The sequence below is a fragment of the Hylobates moloch genome, unplaced genomic scaffold, assembly GCF_009828535.3.
Source record: "Hylobates moloch isolate HMO894 unplaced genomic scaffold, HMol_V3 SCAFFOLD_14, whole genome shotgun sequence".
NCBI classification, from domain to species: Eukaryota; Metazoa; Chordata; class Mammalia; order Primates; family Hylobatidae; genus Hylobates; species Hylobates moloch.
In genome coordinates this window covers 44,494,392-44,511,709 of record NW_026652289.1, presented here as the reverse complement: position 1 = coordinate 44,511,709, position 17,318 = coordinate 44,494,392, and the positions used below count along the sequence as shown (strand labels likewise).

Here is a 17,318-nt window from a genome sequence, read left to right as displayed (position 1 = left end):
CGCTCCCCACCTCCCAGACGGGGCGGCGGCAGGGCAGGGGCTGCAATCCCAGCACCCTGGTAGGCCAAGGCAGGCGGCTGGGAGGCGGAGGCTGCCGCGAGGCCAGACCACGCCACCGCACTCCAGCCCGGGCAACACCGAGCACTGGGTGAGCGAGACTCCGTCTGCAGTCCCAGTACCTCGGGAGGCTGAGGCGGGCAGAGCACTCGGCGTCAGGAGCTGGAGACCAGCGTGGCCAAGATGGCGAACGCGTGCCTGCAGCTAAAGGAGAAAAGCCAGGCAGCGGTGGCGCGCGCCGGCAGTCCCAGGCAGTCCGCGGCGCGGGCAGCAGCGAGCCGAGTAGATTGCAGCCTGGGCCACAGAGGGAAAGAGGAAGGAAGGAAGGAGGGAGGGAGGGAGGCTTATTATTATTTTTTGAGACAAGATCTCGCACTGTTACCCAGGCTAGAATGCAGTGGTGCAGTCACAGCTCACTACAGCCTCAACCTCCTGGGCTCAAGCAATCCTCCCACCTCAGCTTCTTAAGTAGTTGGGACTACAGGTGTGTGCCACCACACTCAGCTAATTAATTTTTTTTTTTTTTTTTTTTTTAAGAGACAGGGTCTTGCTATGTTGCCTTGGCTGGCATTTTTTTTTTTTCTTAATTTTTAAATTTTATTTTATTTTTTTAGAGATAGGGGTCTCACTATGTTGCCCAGGCTGAACTCGAACTCCTGGGCTCAAGCAGTCCTCCCACCTTGACCTCCCAAAGTGCTGGGATTATAGGCATAAGCCACTGCACCCGGTGGGCATTTTTCTTTTAAATAGCAGTTATCTTATTAAATATTTTATTAGGTAACTTCTGGCAAGTCTATAACTGAGCCCTTTTGAAAATGGAAATTTTTTTTCCTCCACAAAATAGACGTGAACTGCGGGGGTTTTTTTTTTTTTTTTTAGTTTTTATTTACTTCAGTGTGAATTTTTGTTTTGCTGCCAAAATCTTAATGTGTTTGATATTGGGATATTGCCATAAACCCTCCTAAGAGTATATGTAACATAGGGTACATGCAAGTATTACCTTTTAAAAATCACACCCATTCTGAATCCTGAAACACATCTGACCCCCAAGGGTTTTGAGTAAGGGATTGTGGAGCTATATACATTGTAGAATCCTACAACCCCTTCCTTAGAGGTTCTGAATTAGGGCCCAGAATCTATTGTTCTAACCAGTACTGTAGGTGATATTTTTAGTGCAGAAAGTTGGAAAATTGAGTCTTAACTGAATTCCTCACTATTTATCTTCTGGTTGACATAATTGTGTCTTAGAAGCTAGTTTTCCTACTTCTATCATCTCTCACTCCACTTCTTCAATTCAGCCTTCAGAGTAAAAAGACCCATTTTGTCTTTTAAAAAGCCACCATCTTGAAAATGTAGAATTTAGGAGGCCAGAGTTCTAATAGTGCTACTCTGCCAGCCAGTAGATAAGCAGCCATGAGCATGTCGCTTAGCTTCTCTGTGCCTCAGTTTCCTTACCTGTAAATGTGAGTGTCAAAGTAGGTTTCAGATTACCCATGTGCTCACATCACTCCATTACTGAAAGAACAGCAAATATTTCTAAGTGTCTCTGAGAAAATGTTCATATTTCCTTTTGTGGAAATTGATTAATTACATTGATTGAGTACACCGTGCTTCATTGGAATGCTAGAAAAATAGTGTTCTGGCCATTAGCATGGACTTAAAAAAATAAACCGAAACTGTTTAGTTTTGAACAGGTGATACTTGCATATAGTAAAAACTGTAAAAACGTGAAGTATGTATCTCAGAAAATATTTTTCTTCCATCTTGACTCCTGGTTCCTCTTCCCCAGTTTCTTGTCTGTCTTTTCAGAGATTAACTGTGCATTTATAAGAATATGAAACTTGTAACGTTTTTAAAAAGTATGCAGGAAAGACAGGTTAATTGTAGGGAGAAAATAGAAAATGGTACAAGAGAGCTGGATTCCTCATCACAATTGTATTTATTTTTTGAGACACAGTCTTGCTCTGGCACCTGGGCTAGAATGCAGTGGGGCAATCATAGCTCACTGCAGCCTCTACCTCCTGGGTTCAAGTGATTCTCCTGCCTCAGCCTCCAAGGAGCTGGGACTACAGGCATGCACCACCACACCCAGCTAACTTTTCTTTTTTTTTTTTTTTTTTTTTGAGACGGAGTTTTGCCCTTGTTGCCCAGGCTGGAGTGCAATGGCGCGATCTCGGCCCACTGCAACCTCCGCCTCCCAGGTTCAAGCGGTTCTCCCACCTCAGCCTCCCGAGTATCTGGGATTACAGGCATGTGTCACCAAGCCCAGATAATTTTGTATTTTTCGTAGAGACGGGGGTTTCTCTGTGTTGGTCAGGCTAGTCTTGAACTCCCAACCTCAGGTGATCTGCTCTCCTTGGCCTCCCAAAGTGCTGGGATTACATGCGTGAGCCATCGAGCCCAGCCTCTGGATATTTTTTTTAATCATCCACATCTCTATTTAATGTGCTAAGTTTTCCTCTACCTTCTTTTTTTTTTTTTTTTTTTTAGGCGGAGTCTTGCTCTGTTGCCTAGGCTGGAGTGCAGTGGCGCAATCTCGGCTCACTGCAAGCTCCGCCTCCCGGGTTCACGCCATTCTCCTGCCTCAGCCTCTCCGAGTAGCTGGGACTACAGGCGCCCCCCGCCACGCCCGGCTAATTTTTTTGTATTTTTAGTAGAGACAGGGTTTCACCGTGGTCTCGATCTCCTGACCTCGTGATCCGCCCGCCTCGGCCTCCCAAAGTGCTGGGATTACAAGCGTGAGCCACCGCGCCCGGCCCGCTCAGCCTTTTTTTGTATTTATTTTTTTTTTTTTGTAGAGATAAAGGTCTTGCTTTCTGGTCTCGAACTTCTAGGCTCAAGTGATCTTCCCACCTCAGCCTCCCAAAGTGTTGGGATTACAGGCATGAGTCTCTGTGCCTAGCCCCTCATTGTACATTTTGAACATCATGCGTTAACACCCTAGTATGAAAGTAAACAAACAATTAGTTTTTAGAATGGTTGGGGTAAACACCAGAATGAATAGCTAGAAGAGATGAAAATGGTTGATGTAGGTGGCCTGCTATGGCTAGGATATTGCTTTTTTTTACATATTCTTGTATGTATGTGTGTATAATGTTTTGATAAAAATAACAATTGATTTAAAAAGGGAAGAAGTAGAAAATGTAGATGATCAAAATGAAATAAATAAGAATCGCCTAGTATTACACCCCCAAATATAACAACTGACATTTATTTTATTTTCTTCCTTTTTTTTTTTTTTTTTTGAGAGAGTCTTGCTTAGTTGCCCAGGCTGGAGTACAGTGGTGAGATCTCAGTTTACTGCAACCCCTGCCTCCTGGGTTCAAGCGATTCTTGTGCCTCAGCCTCTTGAGTAGCTGGGATTACAGGCATGTCCCACCACACCCAGCTAATTTTTGTGTTTTTAGTAGAGATGGGGTTTCGCCATATTGGCTAGGCTGGTCTCCTACTTCTGGCCTCAAGTGATCTGCCCACCTCAGCCTCCCAAATTGCTGGGATTACAGACGTGAGCCACTGCACCTGGCTTCTTCCATTTTTTCTATGCATTTTTTGCCATATTTGTTCTATGTATACTTATGTGTGTGTGCATATATAGAATTTTTTTTTGCTGAATCACTTGAAAATGAGTTGCAGATATGACAATTCACCCCTAACTACAACTACTAGCTAACTACTACTAATATGCATCTCCTGTGATAAGGACAGTAAAACACATAACCACAACACCATTATCACATAATTTAAGAAAACTAGAGGCCAGGTACAGTGGCTCACATCTGTTGTCCCAGCACTTTGGGAGGTCAAGGCGGGTGGATTGCTTGAGGCCAGGAGTTTGAGACCAGTCTGGCCAGCATGGTGAAACCCCGTCTCTACTAAAAATACAAAAATTGGCCGGGAGTGATGGTGCATGCCCATTGTAATCCCAGCTACTTGGGAGGCTATGGCACGAGAATCACTTGAACTTGGGAGGCAGAGGTTGCAGTGAGCTGAGATCATGTCACTGCACTCCAGCCTGTGTGATAGAGCAAGACCCTGTCTCAAAAAAAAAAGAAGAGAAAGAAAAAGAAGAAAATTAACGTGAATATCCTAGTGTCATTTAATATTCAAATCATATTTTGAGTTTCCCCAGTTCACCCCAAAATGTCTTTTATAGTTCGGATTTTTTCTTATGCTCTTTGTTTTTTTTTGAACCAAGATCCAGCCAAAGTTTGTGCATTATTAGAACTGAATGAGAAGAAAAAACAAAAAAGAAACCAAAGTTTGTGTGTTACATTTGGTTGTTATATCTCTTTAGTCCTTTTTAATCTAGAACAGTCTTCCACCTTTTTTTCCATGACATTGAATGACATTGGATTTTTGAAGAGACTAGGACAGTTGTGTAGAATGTCCACAAGCAAATCTTAACTAAAGTGACCAGGCACGGTGGCTCATATCTGTAATCCCAGCCTTTTGAGAGGCTGAAGTAGGCAGATTGCTTGAGCCCAGGAGTTCAAGATCAGCCTGGGCAATATGGCGAAACCTCCTCCCTATAAAACATACAAAAATTACCACGTCTGGCTACTCGGGAGGCTGAGGTGGGAGGATTGCTTGAGCCCAGGAGTTGGAAGCTGTGGTGAGCTGTGATTGTGCCACTGCACTCCAGCCTGGGCAACAGAGTAGGACCTTTTGAAACTTTTGTTTTTTCACTTTATAGTACTAATATTTTGTTAGATCCACAGTTTCAGTCCTGTGTTTAAGTGTCTTCATAGTTGGACCTTAATATGCTTTTTCAGATTTCTCCCAGTACTTTCCAGTACCAGCTTTTTCCTTGAACTGTTTGCCTTGGTGTCTAGTCATCCTCTCTATACTTTTTCCAGCCTTGGCCCAAAACAGTTAGCTCACATTATTTATCTTATCTGATTTTGTAATATTTTTTGCCTTTTTCCACACGTTCTGAATTTTCTTTATTTGAAATTGAATGCCTTCTGGTGTTTTATCTGTTTATTCAAGTCACAGAATTTTAGAGTTTGTTGGAGTACTGGAAATTTAGTAAGAAGGCTGACCTTCAAGTCTTGACTATGTGACTGATAAGCTATAGGACCTGGTGAAGTCTCCTCTTTTTGAGACAGTTTCCTTAACTGTAAAATGAGAAGGTAGAGTTAAATGTCATTGACTATTCCCATGATTATCAAGGGATAAGTATGGTAGAAAAGTAATAGAGGGCCGGGCGTGGTGACTCATGCCTGTAATCCCAGCACTTTAGGAGGCGGAGGTGGGCAGATCATTTGAGGTCAAGAGTTCGAGACCAGCCTGATCAACATGGTGAAACCCAGTTTCTACTAAAAATTCAAAAAAATTAGCTGGGCGTGATGGCGCATGCCTGTAGTCCTAGCTACTTGGGAGGCTGAGGCAGGAGAATTTCTTGAACCCAGGATACGGAGGTTGCAGTGAGCTGAGATGGCACCACTGCACTCCAGCCTGGGTGACTGAGCGAGAGTGAGGCTCCATCTCAAAAAAAAAAAAAAAAAAAAAAAAGAAAAAAGAAAAAGTAATAGAGGAGTTCAGAAGCAGAGACAGATTACTGTTGGCTGGTAAGTAGCATGAGTGTGATTAAATTTAAGCTGAATGATTATGGAGCCCAAATGAAATACCTTGTGTGAAATGTTCTTAAAATAATATGGTGTTATAAAAATGTAACTGATGTTTTACCAAACAAAATGGAGCAGGGTGCTTTGGATGAAAGAAGGGGGGCCTGTTTTGATGTGCTGATGGCATAATTATTATAATATATTAAAGAATGTCTCAGAACTGTAGTTGTCCTAATAGTACTGCTTAAAACTTTCAAATTGTTACTGCTTTCAATTGCTTTCCGAAGTGGGGATAATGGTGGATCTGATCTCTTCTCTTTTGTTCTTGCAGCTCTATTATCAAGTCCTAAATTTTGGAATGATTGTCTCATCGGCACTAATGATCTGGAAGGGGTTAATGGTAATAACTGGAAGTGAAAGTCCAATTGTAGTGGTGCTCAGGTAACAGTTTTTCCTTTCGAGGCATGGAATCGCATGGCATTGCTTGGGAGAAAAATTGAGATATGAAATAACTGGTATATCATTCTCTTAGAAACTACTCTTTTCCAGAAAAGGGCCTGGAAGAAAATTAGTCACTACTTCTCAATTGTAAGAAATTCTCAGGCTGGGCGCCGTGGCTTATGCCTGTAATCCCAGCAATTTGGGAGGCTGAGGCAGGCGGATCACTTGAGCTCAGGAATTTGAGACTAGCTTGGGCAACGTGGTGAAATCCTGTCTCCACAAAAAAATACAAAAATTAGCAGGTGTGGTGACATGCACCTGTAGTCTCAGCTACTCGGGAGGCCTAGGTGGGAGGATCGCCTAAGCCCTAGAGGTTGAGGCCTGCAGTAAGTTGTGATTTCACCACTGCACTCCAGCCTGGGCGACAGAGCGAGACCCTGTCTCCAAAAAAAAAAAAAAAGAGAGAGAGAGAGAGAAAAGCAATTCGCACTTTGTTAGGCATTTCCATTCAGAACCCCAGAGGGCTCATGACCTTTCTACAAAAAGGTTACCATGTAAGGTTTGTTTTTGTCACATCCCTTAAGAAAGTGTCTCATGGCCAGGCGCGGTGGCTCATGTTTGTAATCCCAGCATTTTGGGAGGCCGAGGTGAGCGGATCACGAGGTCAGGAGATCGAGACCACGGTGAAACCCCCTCTCTACTAAAAATACAAAAAATTAGCCGGGCGTGGTGGGGGGCGCCTGTAGTCCCAGCTACTCGGAGAGGCTGAGGCAGGAGAATGGCATGAACCTGGGAGGCGGAGCTTGCAGTGAGCCGAGATTGCGCCACTGCACTCCAGCCTGGGCGACAGACGGAGACTCCGTCTCAAAAAAAAAAAGAAAGTGTCTCGTTGTACTTTATTTTCCTGAAATTCTTCTGTCTTTTTATATTCTGCACTTTGATACACCAGGCCTGTTATTTAGTTTTAGCTCATTAGATGTTATAGTACTTCCACAAATTGAGTTTTTCTGTAGCATGTTCTCAGTGTCAGGATAGAATCATCGCTAATTATTTCCAAGTTTCCTGCTGACCTTTAAATATCGCTTCTAAACTGGACTCCAGGAATTTTGAAGGCATTAATACCATCTCTTATGGTGACAAATAGTACTGAATTTTTTTTCTCCACTCTTGCTTCCTTCCCTATCTTTGCACTCATACTCTTAGTGAATATTTTTTTTAAAGCTGGGGTCTCGCTCTGTTACCCAGGATAGAGTGCGGTGGCACCGTCATAACTCACTGCAGACTCCACCTACTGGTCTCCAGGGATCCTTCCATTTTAGCCTCCTGAGCAGGCGGGACTGCAGGCCTGCCCCACCATGCCTGGTTAATTTTTAAATTTTTTTGTAGAGATGGTGTATTAGTCCATTTTCATGCTGCTAATAAAGACATACCCAAGACTGGGCAATTTACAAAAGAAAGAGGTTTAATGGACTTACAGTTCCACATGACTGGGGAGGCCCCACAATCATGGCGGAAGGTGAAAGGCACATCTCACATGGCAGCAGACAAAAGAAGAGAGCTTTTACAGGGGAACTCCCCTTTTTAAAACCATCAGATCTCATGAGACTTATTCACTGTTACTAGAACAGCACAGGAAAAACCTGCCCCATGATTCAGTTACCTCCTGCTGGGTCCCTCCCACAACACGTGGGAATTCAAGATGAGATTTGGGTGGGGACACAGCCAAACCATAGCAGATAGGATCTCACTGTGTTGCCCAGTCTGGTCTTGAACTCCTGGGTTCAAGGATCCTCCCACCTTGGCCTCCCAACATGCTGGGATTACAAGCATAGGCCACCATGCCCAACCACTCTTAGTGATTTTAATACCTAATTTAGTAACTCGTTTTTTAGAGAATTACCACTTGGTTGTTTGAAACATTATAGGCCGGGTGTGGTGGCCCACACCTGTAATCCCAGCACTTTGGGAGGCCAAGGCGGGCAGATCACTTGAGGCCAGGAGTTCGAGACCAGCCTGGCCAGCATGTTGAAACCCCGTCTCTACTAAAAATACAAAAATTAGCTGGACACGGTGGCAGGTGCCTGTAGTCCCAGCTACTCAGAAGGCTGAGGCAGGAGAATCGCTTAAACCTAGGAGGTGGAGGTTGCAGTGAGCGAAGATTGCTCCATTGCACTCCAGCCTGGGTGACGATTGAAACTTTGTCTCAAAAAGAAAAAAAAAAGAAACATTATAGTTTTGTCATATTTTGGGCTTAATTTTGTAAGCCCAAATCTTTTCTGGAGATAATGGAGTGCAGATTTAAAATAAATGGAATTATTAATATTATCTAGAATCCAAGTAATAGTGCATTAACATTATCTAGAATCTAAGTAATAGTACTTAGATTACTCTTTTTTAACCAAATTATCAAGATATGATTGACATACAAAAAGCTGTACATATTTAATGTATGCAACTTGATCAATTTGCAGGTAAGTATATTCCTGTGAAACCATCATCACAATCAAGGAAGTGAATATATTAATCACTTTCAAAAGTTTCTTCCCTTTCTATTTTTTTGTGATAAGGACGTTTAACACAGGGCCTCCCTCCATCGCCCAGACTGGAGTGTGCCATCACACCTGGCTAATTTTTTATTTTTTACAGAGACTGAGTCTTGAACTCCTGATCTCAAGTGATCCTCCCACCTCAACCTCCCAAGTGCTGTGATGTTAGGCTTGAACCACTGTGCCTGGCTCCCCGTTTCTCCGTTTCTTTTCTTTCTTTTCTTCTTTTTTTTTTGAGACAGAGTCTCACTCTATTGCCCAGGCTGGAGTGCAATGGTGCAATCTCAGCCCATTCAACCTCTGCCTCCTGGGTTCAAGTGATTCTCCTGCGTCAGCCTCCTGAGTAGCTGGGATTACAGGCGTGCACCACCATGCTCATCTAATTTTTGTATTTTTAGTTGAGACTGGGTTTCACTGTATTGGCCAGGCTGGTCTCGAACTCCTGACCTCAGGTGACCTGCCCACCTCGGCCTCCCGAAGTGCTGGAATTACAGGTGTAAGCCACTGCACTTGGCTGAGATTTTTTAAAAGTTCCTCAGGTCATTCCAATGTGCAGCACAATTTGAGACCCACTGCCATATCCCTTTACATAGAGGGATGAGAGTCTTTAAACAAAAGTGTTTGGAGTTTGTACTTATTCCCGCATTGAACTTTATTTCTTGTCTTTCTATTCTTACTTAAGCTGTTGTTACAGAAAATCAGAGCTTGAGTTTCTGAAAAATACTGATGGGCTACTTCTTTATAGATAAAATGGGGCTCGTAAATTAGTGCAAATATCTTAGGACCTTTTTAGGACTTGGCGTAGGATGGAAGAGGTAAGAGGTAAGAAGATACTCTATAGAAGTTAGTCTTACTTGTTACCATAGAATTGAATCTTTTCCTGACTTCTGAAATTCTTAGGCAAAATTCTCTGCTTATTCCTTGGTTTTCTTTTTTTCTCTTTTTAAAATAAGTAAATTGATAACACAAGCATTATCTCTGTAGCTGACTGTTCTTTGACTTGATGAGCCGTTTTTCCTTCTAAATGAATTGAACATATAAGGTCATCTTGGCTGTTATCTTTATAAATGGCAGAGGAATATGATCCAGTTCTCATTTGCATATTTGAATATGTTTAGTGTTTTCAGATGAAGTGAGAATAAGGGCATCGTTTTAAAGTTCATTCTTTTATATTCTGTTTGTCATTTGAAATTTTAAAAGGTTAAGGAATTAGTGACACTGACCTTTTCAAGAGTTAAGCTTCTTTGAATAGTAATACTTGAAATGGAACTAGTTAGTGAAGGTTAATAACTAAAACAAAAATCCTTTGGCGTAACTTTTTAGTCTGAGGAAACCATATTGTGAGAACAATACACATTTCTGTTGATGTAGGTGTTAAGGTATTGAGTATACTCCAAAAGTGATATTTTATATTTTGTTGAATATCTAATTTTGAAAGTACATTTAATCTCATACTTTGTTTTTGCTGTTATATTCTTCTTTCCCTTCCAGTGGCAGCATGGAACCTGCATTTCATAGAGGAGATCTTCTCTTTCTAACAAATCGAGTTGAAGATCCCATACGAGTGGGAGAAATTGTTGTTTTTAGAATAGAAGGAAGAGAGATTCCTATAGTTCACCGAGTCTTGAAGATTCATGAAAAGTATGTGCAAAGTATATCATCTTTGTTTCTAAGTGCTTTTGTTTAAGTGTTTGTGGCATTTAGTTTTGGTAGCCTAAAGACTGTAAAACAGTGAGGAACCTCTAGGCCCTCTTCCAGTCCATTTTTATGAACGCTGGAAAGTTTAGTGAACATTTTGAAAACTATAAATAATTATTTATTAGTTCATTTCTTTCCCTGAAGGTTTTTCCAGAGGTTTTTCTTGGTTCCCTTTTACTTCCCAACCTGTCAGTGACTCTGTATATAATTCCAAAAAACTGTGACATAAAGATAGATCCTAAATAGAATCTTCTGGTGGGCACAGTGGCTCACGCCTACAATCCCAGTACTTTGGGAGGCCAAGGTGAGAGAATGGCTTGAGCTCAGGAGTTTGAGGTCAACCTGGGCAACATGGTGAGACTCCTTCTCTATTAAAACAAAACAAAACAAAACAAAAAAAGGCCAGGCATGGTAGCTCACGCCTGTAATCCCAGCACTTTGGGAGGCCGAGGTGGGTGGATCACCTGAGGTCAGGAGTTCAAGACCAGCCTGGCTAACATGGTGAAACCCTGTCTCTACTAAAATATAAAAATTAGCCAGGTGTGGTGGTGGGCGCCTGTAATCCCAGCTACTTGGGAGGCTGAGGCAGGCAAATCGCTTGAACCTGGGAGGCGGAGGTTGCAGTGAGCCAAGATTGCACGACTGCACTCCAGCCTGGGTGACAGAGCCAGACTCCATCTCAAAAAATAAATAAATAAATAAATAAATAAATAAATAATTAATTAATTAGCTGGGCGTAGTGGCATGTGCCTGTAGTCCCGGCTAATTGGAGGACTGAGGTGGGAGGATTGTGTGAGCCCAGGAGTTTGAGGCTGCAGTGAGTCGTGTTTGTGCCACTGCACTCCAGCCTGGGTGACCGAGTGAGACCCTGTCTCGAAAAAGAAAAAAGAAAGAAATGAAAGAGAAGGGAGGCATCCTGGATGACACACAGACGAGAAGTGAAAGAGTAGGCATGATTTCGGTTCTTTTTTTGTTTGTTTTTTGAGACAGTTTCCCTCTGTTACCCGGGCTGGAATGCAATGGCGCTATCTCGGCTCACTGCAACCTCCACCTCCCGGGCTCAAGTGATTCTTGTGCCTCAGCCTCCTGAGTAGCTGGGATTACAGGCATGTGCCACCATGCCCAGTTAATTTTTGTATTAGTAGAGACAGGGCTTCACCTTGTTGGCTAGGCTAGTCTCGAACCCCTGGCCTCAAGAGATCCACCTGCCTTGGCCTCCCAAAGTGCTGGGATTACAGGCATGAGCCACTGCACCTGGTGGATTTCAGTTCTTGAAAGAAGAGGGAACTGTCAACCATTGCTTTTTGAAATTCCTGTAAACATTTTAGTTTAGAAGAGTTCTTTCTGCATTGGTGAAATAAAGATATGACTGCTTATTTTTTTAAATAAAATCAGACATCAGTATGTATGTGGAAATACTATAATTTAAAGTGACATTATATTATTGACTGGGAAGGAATAACTTAAATTTTTAGAGATTTTTTGGGGCCAGGAGCAGTGGCTCATGCTTGTAATCCCAGCACTTTGGGAGGCTGAGGCAGGCAGATCACCTGAGCTCAGGAGTTCAAGACCAGCCTGGCCAACGTGGCAAAACCCATCTCTACTAAAAGTACAAAAATTAGCCAGGCGTGGTGGTGGGCACCTGTAATTCCATCTACTCAGGAGGCTAAGGCAGGAGAATCACTTGAACCTGGGAGGCTAAGGTTGCAGTGAGCCGAGATCATGCCACTACATTCCAGCCTGAATGTCAGAGTGAGACTCCATCTCAAAAAAAAAAAAAAAAAATTATTTTGGAATTATAGAGGTTTATTCAGCACGGATAGTGTTTTCCAGATTCTCAAAGTGGATTTGTGTTGTTCATTCTCAGCAATGCCTGTTGTGAACAAAGCTGAACCAACTTTCCCCTAAATATATCAGAGAGAATCAAATTGAGCTCAGGCCTTGTTTAAGCTGGAGGAAAATTTCTCCATTTTTATTTATGATCCTTTGAAATTGAGTGAATTTGGCTGGGTGTGGTGACTCATGCCTGTAATCCCAGCCCTTTGGGAGGCTGAGGCGGGTGGAGTGCTTGAGCGCAGGAGCTCTAGACCAGCCTGGGCATGCAGTGAGCCGAGATCATGCCACTTTATTCTATCCTGGGCAATAGAGTGAGACTCTATCTCAAAAAAAGAAAAAAGAAAAGAAAAAGAAATTGAATGAGTCATAGACTTCAGTTTAAAACTGTTTCTGGCAGATTCATAGAGAATATATTAATTGGAAAATCCTTAAATTTTAAAAATAATTTTATACGGAATTCTGATGATTTTAAATATGGTACTTGTAATCTGGGGTTTTGGGTGATTTATTTCAGACTCTTGAGATACCTTCAACTTGCAGGCCTGTGTAGATAACAGACCCTGTTAATATTCAGAAATTTTCCATTTTCTTTTTTCTTTTTGGGGAGACTGAAATATCTGGTCAGAATTACCATTTGGGGTTTTTTGTTGTTGTTGTTTTTTTTTTTGAGATGGAGTCTCGCTTTTTCGCCCAGGTTGGAGTGCATGGTGCGATTTTGGCTCACTGCAACCTCTGCCTCCCAGGTTCAAGCAATTCTCCTGCCTCAGCCTCCCGAGTAGCTAGGACTACAGGCGCCCGCCACCACGCCCAGCTAATTTTTGTATTTTTAGTAGAGGCAGGGTTTCACCATGTTGGCCAGACTGGTCTTGAACTCCTGACCTCAAATGATTCACCCACCTCTGCCTCCCAAAGTGCTGGGATTACAGGCGTGAGCCACTGCACCCAGCCCCATTTGGTTTAATAGTATTAACATTGTTCTTAAATATGGGGACAAATAATATTCAAAATGTTTGTATTTAGTAAGTTCATCCTATAGGAGGTATATTAGTCTGTTCTCATGCTGCTAATAAAGACATACCTGAGACTGGGTAATTTATAAAGGAAAGAGGTTTAATGGACTCACAGTTCCACATGGCTGGGGAGGCCTCACAATCAGAAGGCAAAGAAGAAGCAAATCCGTGTCGTACATGTCGGCAGGCAAGAGATCATGTGCAGGGGATCTCCCATTTATAAAACCATCGGATCTCATGAGACTATTCACTATCACGAGAACAGCTTGGGAAAGACCTGCCCCCATGACTCGATTACCTCCCACTGGGTCCCTCCCATGACCCGTGGTAATTATGGGAACTACAGTTCAAGATGAGATTTGGGTAGGGACCACAGCCAAACCATATCAGGAGATATTATAATTGGATGGTATTGAACACTGGCATGTGATTAAGTATTTGGAAAGAGAAATTTTACCATTGGGTGACTTAATCCTTAGCTTTGCTTTTCCCATGCAGATGGATACATTATTCTGTAACCATTTAGCTTTTGGGGTCTTATTTTTTCTCATCTGTAAAGTGGTTATTTCCTTCTTCCTAATTTCACAGTATTGTGATGGGTGAATTAAATTCTAAACTCTTTGATCTCCCTAGGAGTAGATAATATTAAATATTTGGTCCTTGTTCCAGCAAGGGAAAAATCCTATGTAAATATGCCTTCACTCAGTATTTTGAGCCTATGACTTGTGAAATGCTGGAGTAGGACTTAATAGGTCTAGTAAGATCAGGTGCGGTGGCTCACACCTGTAATCTCAGCACTTTGGGAGTGCAAGGAGGGCGGATCACCTGAGGTCAGGAGTTCCAGACCAGCCTGACCAACATGGTGAAACCCTGTCTCTACTAATAATACAAAAATTAACTGGGCATGGTGGTGCACGCCTTTAATCCCAGTTGCTCGGGAGGCTGAGGTTGCAGTGAGCCAAGATCGCGTCATTGCACTCCAGCCTGGGTGACAAGTGCAAAACTCTGTCTCAAAAAAAAAAAAAAAAATAGGTCTAATAAGAGCTGGTTGCCACCAGAGAATATTTGTTTCACCACTAAGTAGATGAAGGATATCTATGCTTTTTCGAAAAAGCTATAGTGATATCTCCTGATTATATCCCAGAAGGGGAAATTGGGTGTGTTAGTATGTTTGTTTGTTTGTTTTGCCAGCAAATCAAGTCTTTGGGAATAGTCCAGATCTCTCTAGCAGCCTTTCCTTTTTCTGGGAGTTCCCCATTTCCTGGATTTTTATCTCTTCATATCTGATTTGCCTTTTCTGCATGTGTGGAGTTGATATTGTTTTCTGGGTTGAATTCAATTTTCCTTCCTGCTGCTCCTGACTTTCACTCTTGCAGCGAGCCCCTCCTAGCACCTGTCCTCTTTTACCCTTCAGAATTTTTCCTTTTTTCACTTACTGAATTGTCAGCTACAGATTATTTTTCTCTGCATATATTTGCATTTTTTCTAACTTATTTTTAATGTGACTGTTTGCACGTAACCATCTTTGGTGTTTGCAACACCTCCCAATTTAGTTTCCTCTGCAGATTTAACATCTAGTGAGCCAGTTTCTGACTTAGAATCTAAGTGGATATTAGCCCGTAGAAACCTGAAGCGAATTTTCTTCTTTCTACTTCAGTGGTCAATCCAAATGCACTTGAATTAATTTTCAGCTAGTCTTTATCAACTGTAAAATATACTTTGCTTTCAATTAAATTTTAAAATTACCAGAAACTTCATGGTTCTTTAGTAGAATTAAACTAATAATTTTCTGATCAAGCAAAATGCTGTTCCTGGCTGGGCACGGTGGCTCACGCCTGTAATCCTAGCACTTTGGAAGGCCGAGGTGGGCGGATCATGAAGTCAGGAGTTCCAGACCAGCCTGGCCAACATGGTGAAACCCTGTCTCTACTAAAAATACAAAAAAATAGCTGGGTGTGGTGGTGGGCGCTTGTAATCCTAGCTACTTGGGAGGCCGAGGCAGGAGAATCGCTTGAACCCAGGAGGCGGAGGTTGCAGTGAGCCGAGATCACACCATTGAATTCCAGCCTGGGTGACAGTGTGAGACTCTGTCTCAAAACAAAACAAAACAAAACAAAACAAAACAAAACAACAAAATACTGTTCCTGTAAACCCTGGCGTATATGAAGAATTGACGTATTTTTTCTTTGAAAGCTAACATTTTTTCCTAATATAAAAGTAATTCATGTTTGTTGGAGAAAAAAGAAGATAATCTAAAGAAAGCCATAGATAGCCACTGTTTATCCATTGGTCTGTTTATACATTGCTCTGTATTATTTTAGATCTTGTCTAATACCATTTTTTTGCTTTTATTTTCTGAATTTGGGGAGTTTCTGACATGTACAGAAGAGTATGAGGAACCCCCATGTATCTATCATCCCTGTCCCAGTGATGATTAATATATAGCCAATCTCTACTCCCACCTTTTCCCCTTCCTGTGTTATTATTATTTGTTATTCAAGACAGTGTCTCACTGTCTCCAAGGCTAGAGTGCAGTGACGCGATCACAGCTCACTGCAGCCTCAATCTCCCTGGGCTCAGGTGATCCTCTTACCTCAGCTGGGACCACAGGCGCACACCATCATGTTTCCTCTGCTGATTTAACATCTAGTGAGCCAGCTAATTTTTTTGTATTTTTTGCTTTGCCATGTTGCCCAGGTTGGTCTTGAACTCCTGGGCTCAAGTGATCCACCCACCCACCTTGGCCTCTCAAAGTGCTAGGATTACAGAAGTGAGCCACTGTGCCTGGCCAGACAATTCTTTAGTATCATCAAGTTTTTGATATTTGTTCAAATCCCCAATTGTGTCATAACTTTCTTAAACAATTTGTTTGAATCTGGACCCAGATAAAGTCCTCAGCTGCAATTAGTTGATGTGGCTTTATAGTCTTGTTTTTTTGTTTTGGGATGGAGTCTCGCTCTGTCACCCAGGCTTGAGTGCAGTGGCGTGATCTCGGCTCACTGCAACCTCCGCCTCCCGGGTTCAAATGATTCTCCTGCCTCAGCCTCCTGAGTAGCTGGGACTACAGGCGCCCACCACCACGCCCAGCTAATTTTTGTATTTCTAGTAAAGACAGGGTTTCGCCATGTTGGCCAGGCTGGTCTCGAACTCCTGACCTCAGGTGATCCGCCCACCTCGGCCTCCCAAAGTGCTGGGATTACAGGCATGAGCCACTGCGCCTGGCCATCTCTTGTTTAATCTGTAGGTTACTTCCCTAACTTTCTTTGTTCCTTGCAAGTCATTATTTGGAGAAACTGGGTTATTCTGTAGTTTCCCATAGTCTGTATCTTGCCAATTATATCCTGTGAGACAGTTTATTGTGTTCCTTTGTTCTTTGTGTCTCCAGAAAATTGGTAGTGTGTATGTATTTTAATATAAAAATGAGATTGTACTGTACATGCTATTTTGCATTCTTTTCTTCACTTAATAAAATTTGTACAATCTTGTCATTAAATATTCTTCCATACCATTATTTTAATGCTTACATAATATTTGAACTCCTTAATATTGGATCTTTAGTTTGTTTTTAGTTATTTATAAACAACACAGCTATTAACATTCTTGTAGCTCAGTAAATAATTATTTCGACACTAGAATGGTGATAAGATACCCCAGTGCCACAGACATTTTTGGTTAAGAAGAACAGATTTTGTGCTTTAAATGCCATGAAGGTATTTGATGACTTGGGTTTCCTTTACTCTTTTAAGGCAAAATGGGCATATCAAGTTTTTGACCAAAGGAGATAATAATGCGGTTGATGACCGAGGCCTCTATAAACAAGGACAACATTGGCTAGAGAAAAAAGATGTTGTGGGGAGAGCCAGGGGGTAAGTATAGAGGGGAGCATCTCAAACTTTTTATATCACTTGAAGTGTGGCCCTCTCAATCATATTATTTGATCATACACAGTTGAATATAGAGATTTGGTTCTGGTTCCACCAAATCACCCTTGTGTCCTTTGAAAATTTTGCTTCTTAAAAAGTGTCTAAAATTTCAGGTATACTACTCCAAAGGTGAGGAACTGGGTGGGGTGCAATAAAAGAATAGAATACTAGTGATGAGATGGTGAATTGGGTTTATTGGTTCACAAAAAATGGGCACCTTCCATGTGCTCTTTATGTCCA

At 42.1% G+C, this 17,318-nt stretch overlaps 1 protein-coding gene across 2 annotated transcripts in view; it reads left to right on the top strand.

Moving 5' to 3' along the window:
• SEC11A (SEC11 homolog A, signal peptidase complex subunit) overlaps positions 1–17,318 on the top strand; it is a 53,628-nt gene that overhangs the window by 26,122 nt on the left and 10,188 nt on the right. For both annotated transcript variants that reach the window (XM_032175535.2, XM_032175534.3), the window contains exons 2-4: positions 5,956–6,065; positions 10,103–10,252; positions 16,902–17,021. In XM_032175535.2, coding sequence (XP_032031426.1) covers positions 5,956–6,065; positions 10,103–10,252; positions 16,902–17,021 — 380 coding nt within the window. The remainder of the gene's footprint in view (positions 1–5,955; positions 6,066–10,102; positions 10,253–16,901; positions 17,022–17,318) is intronic.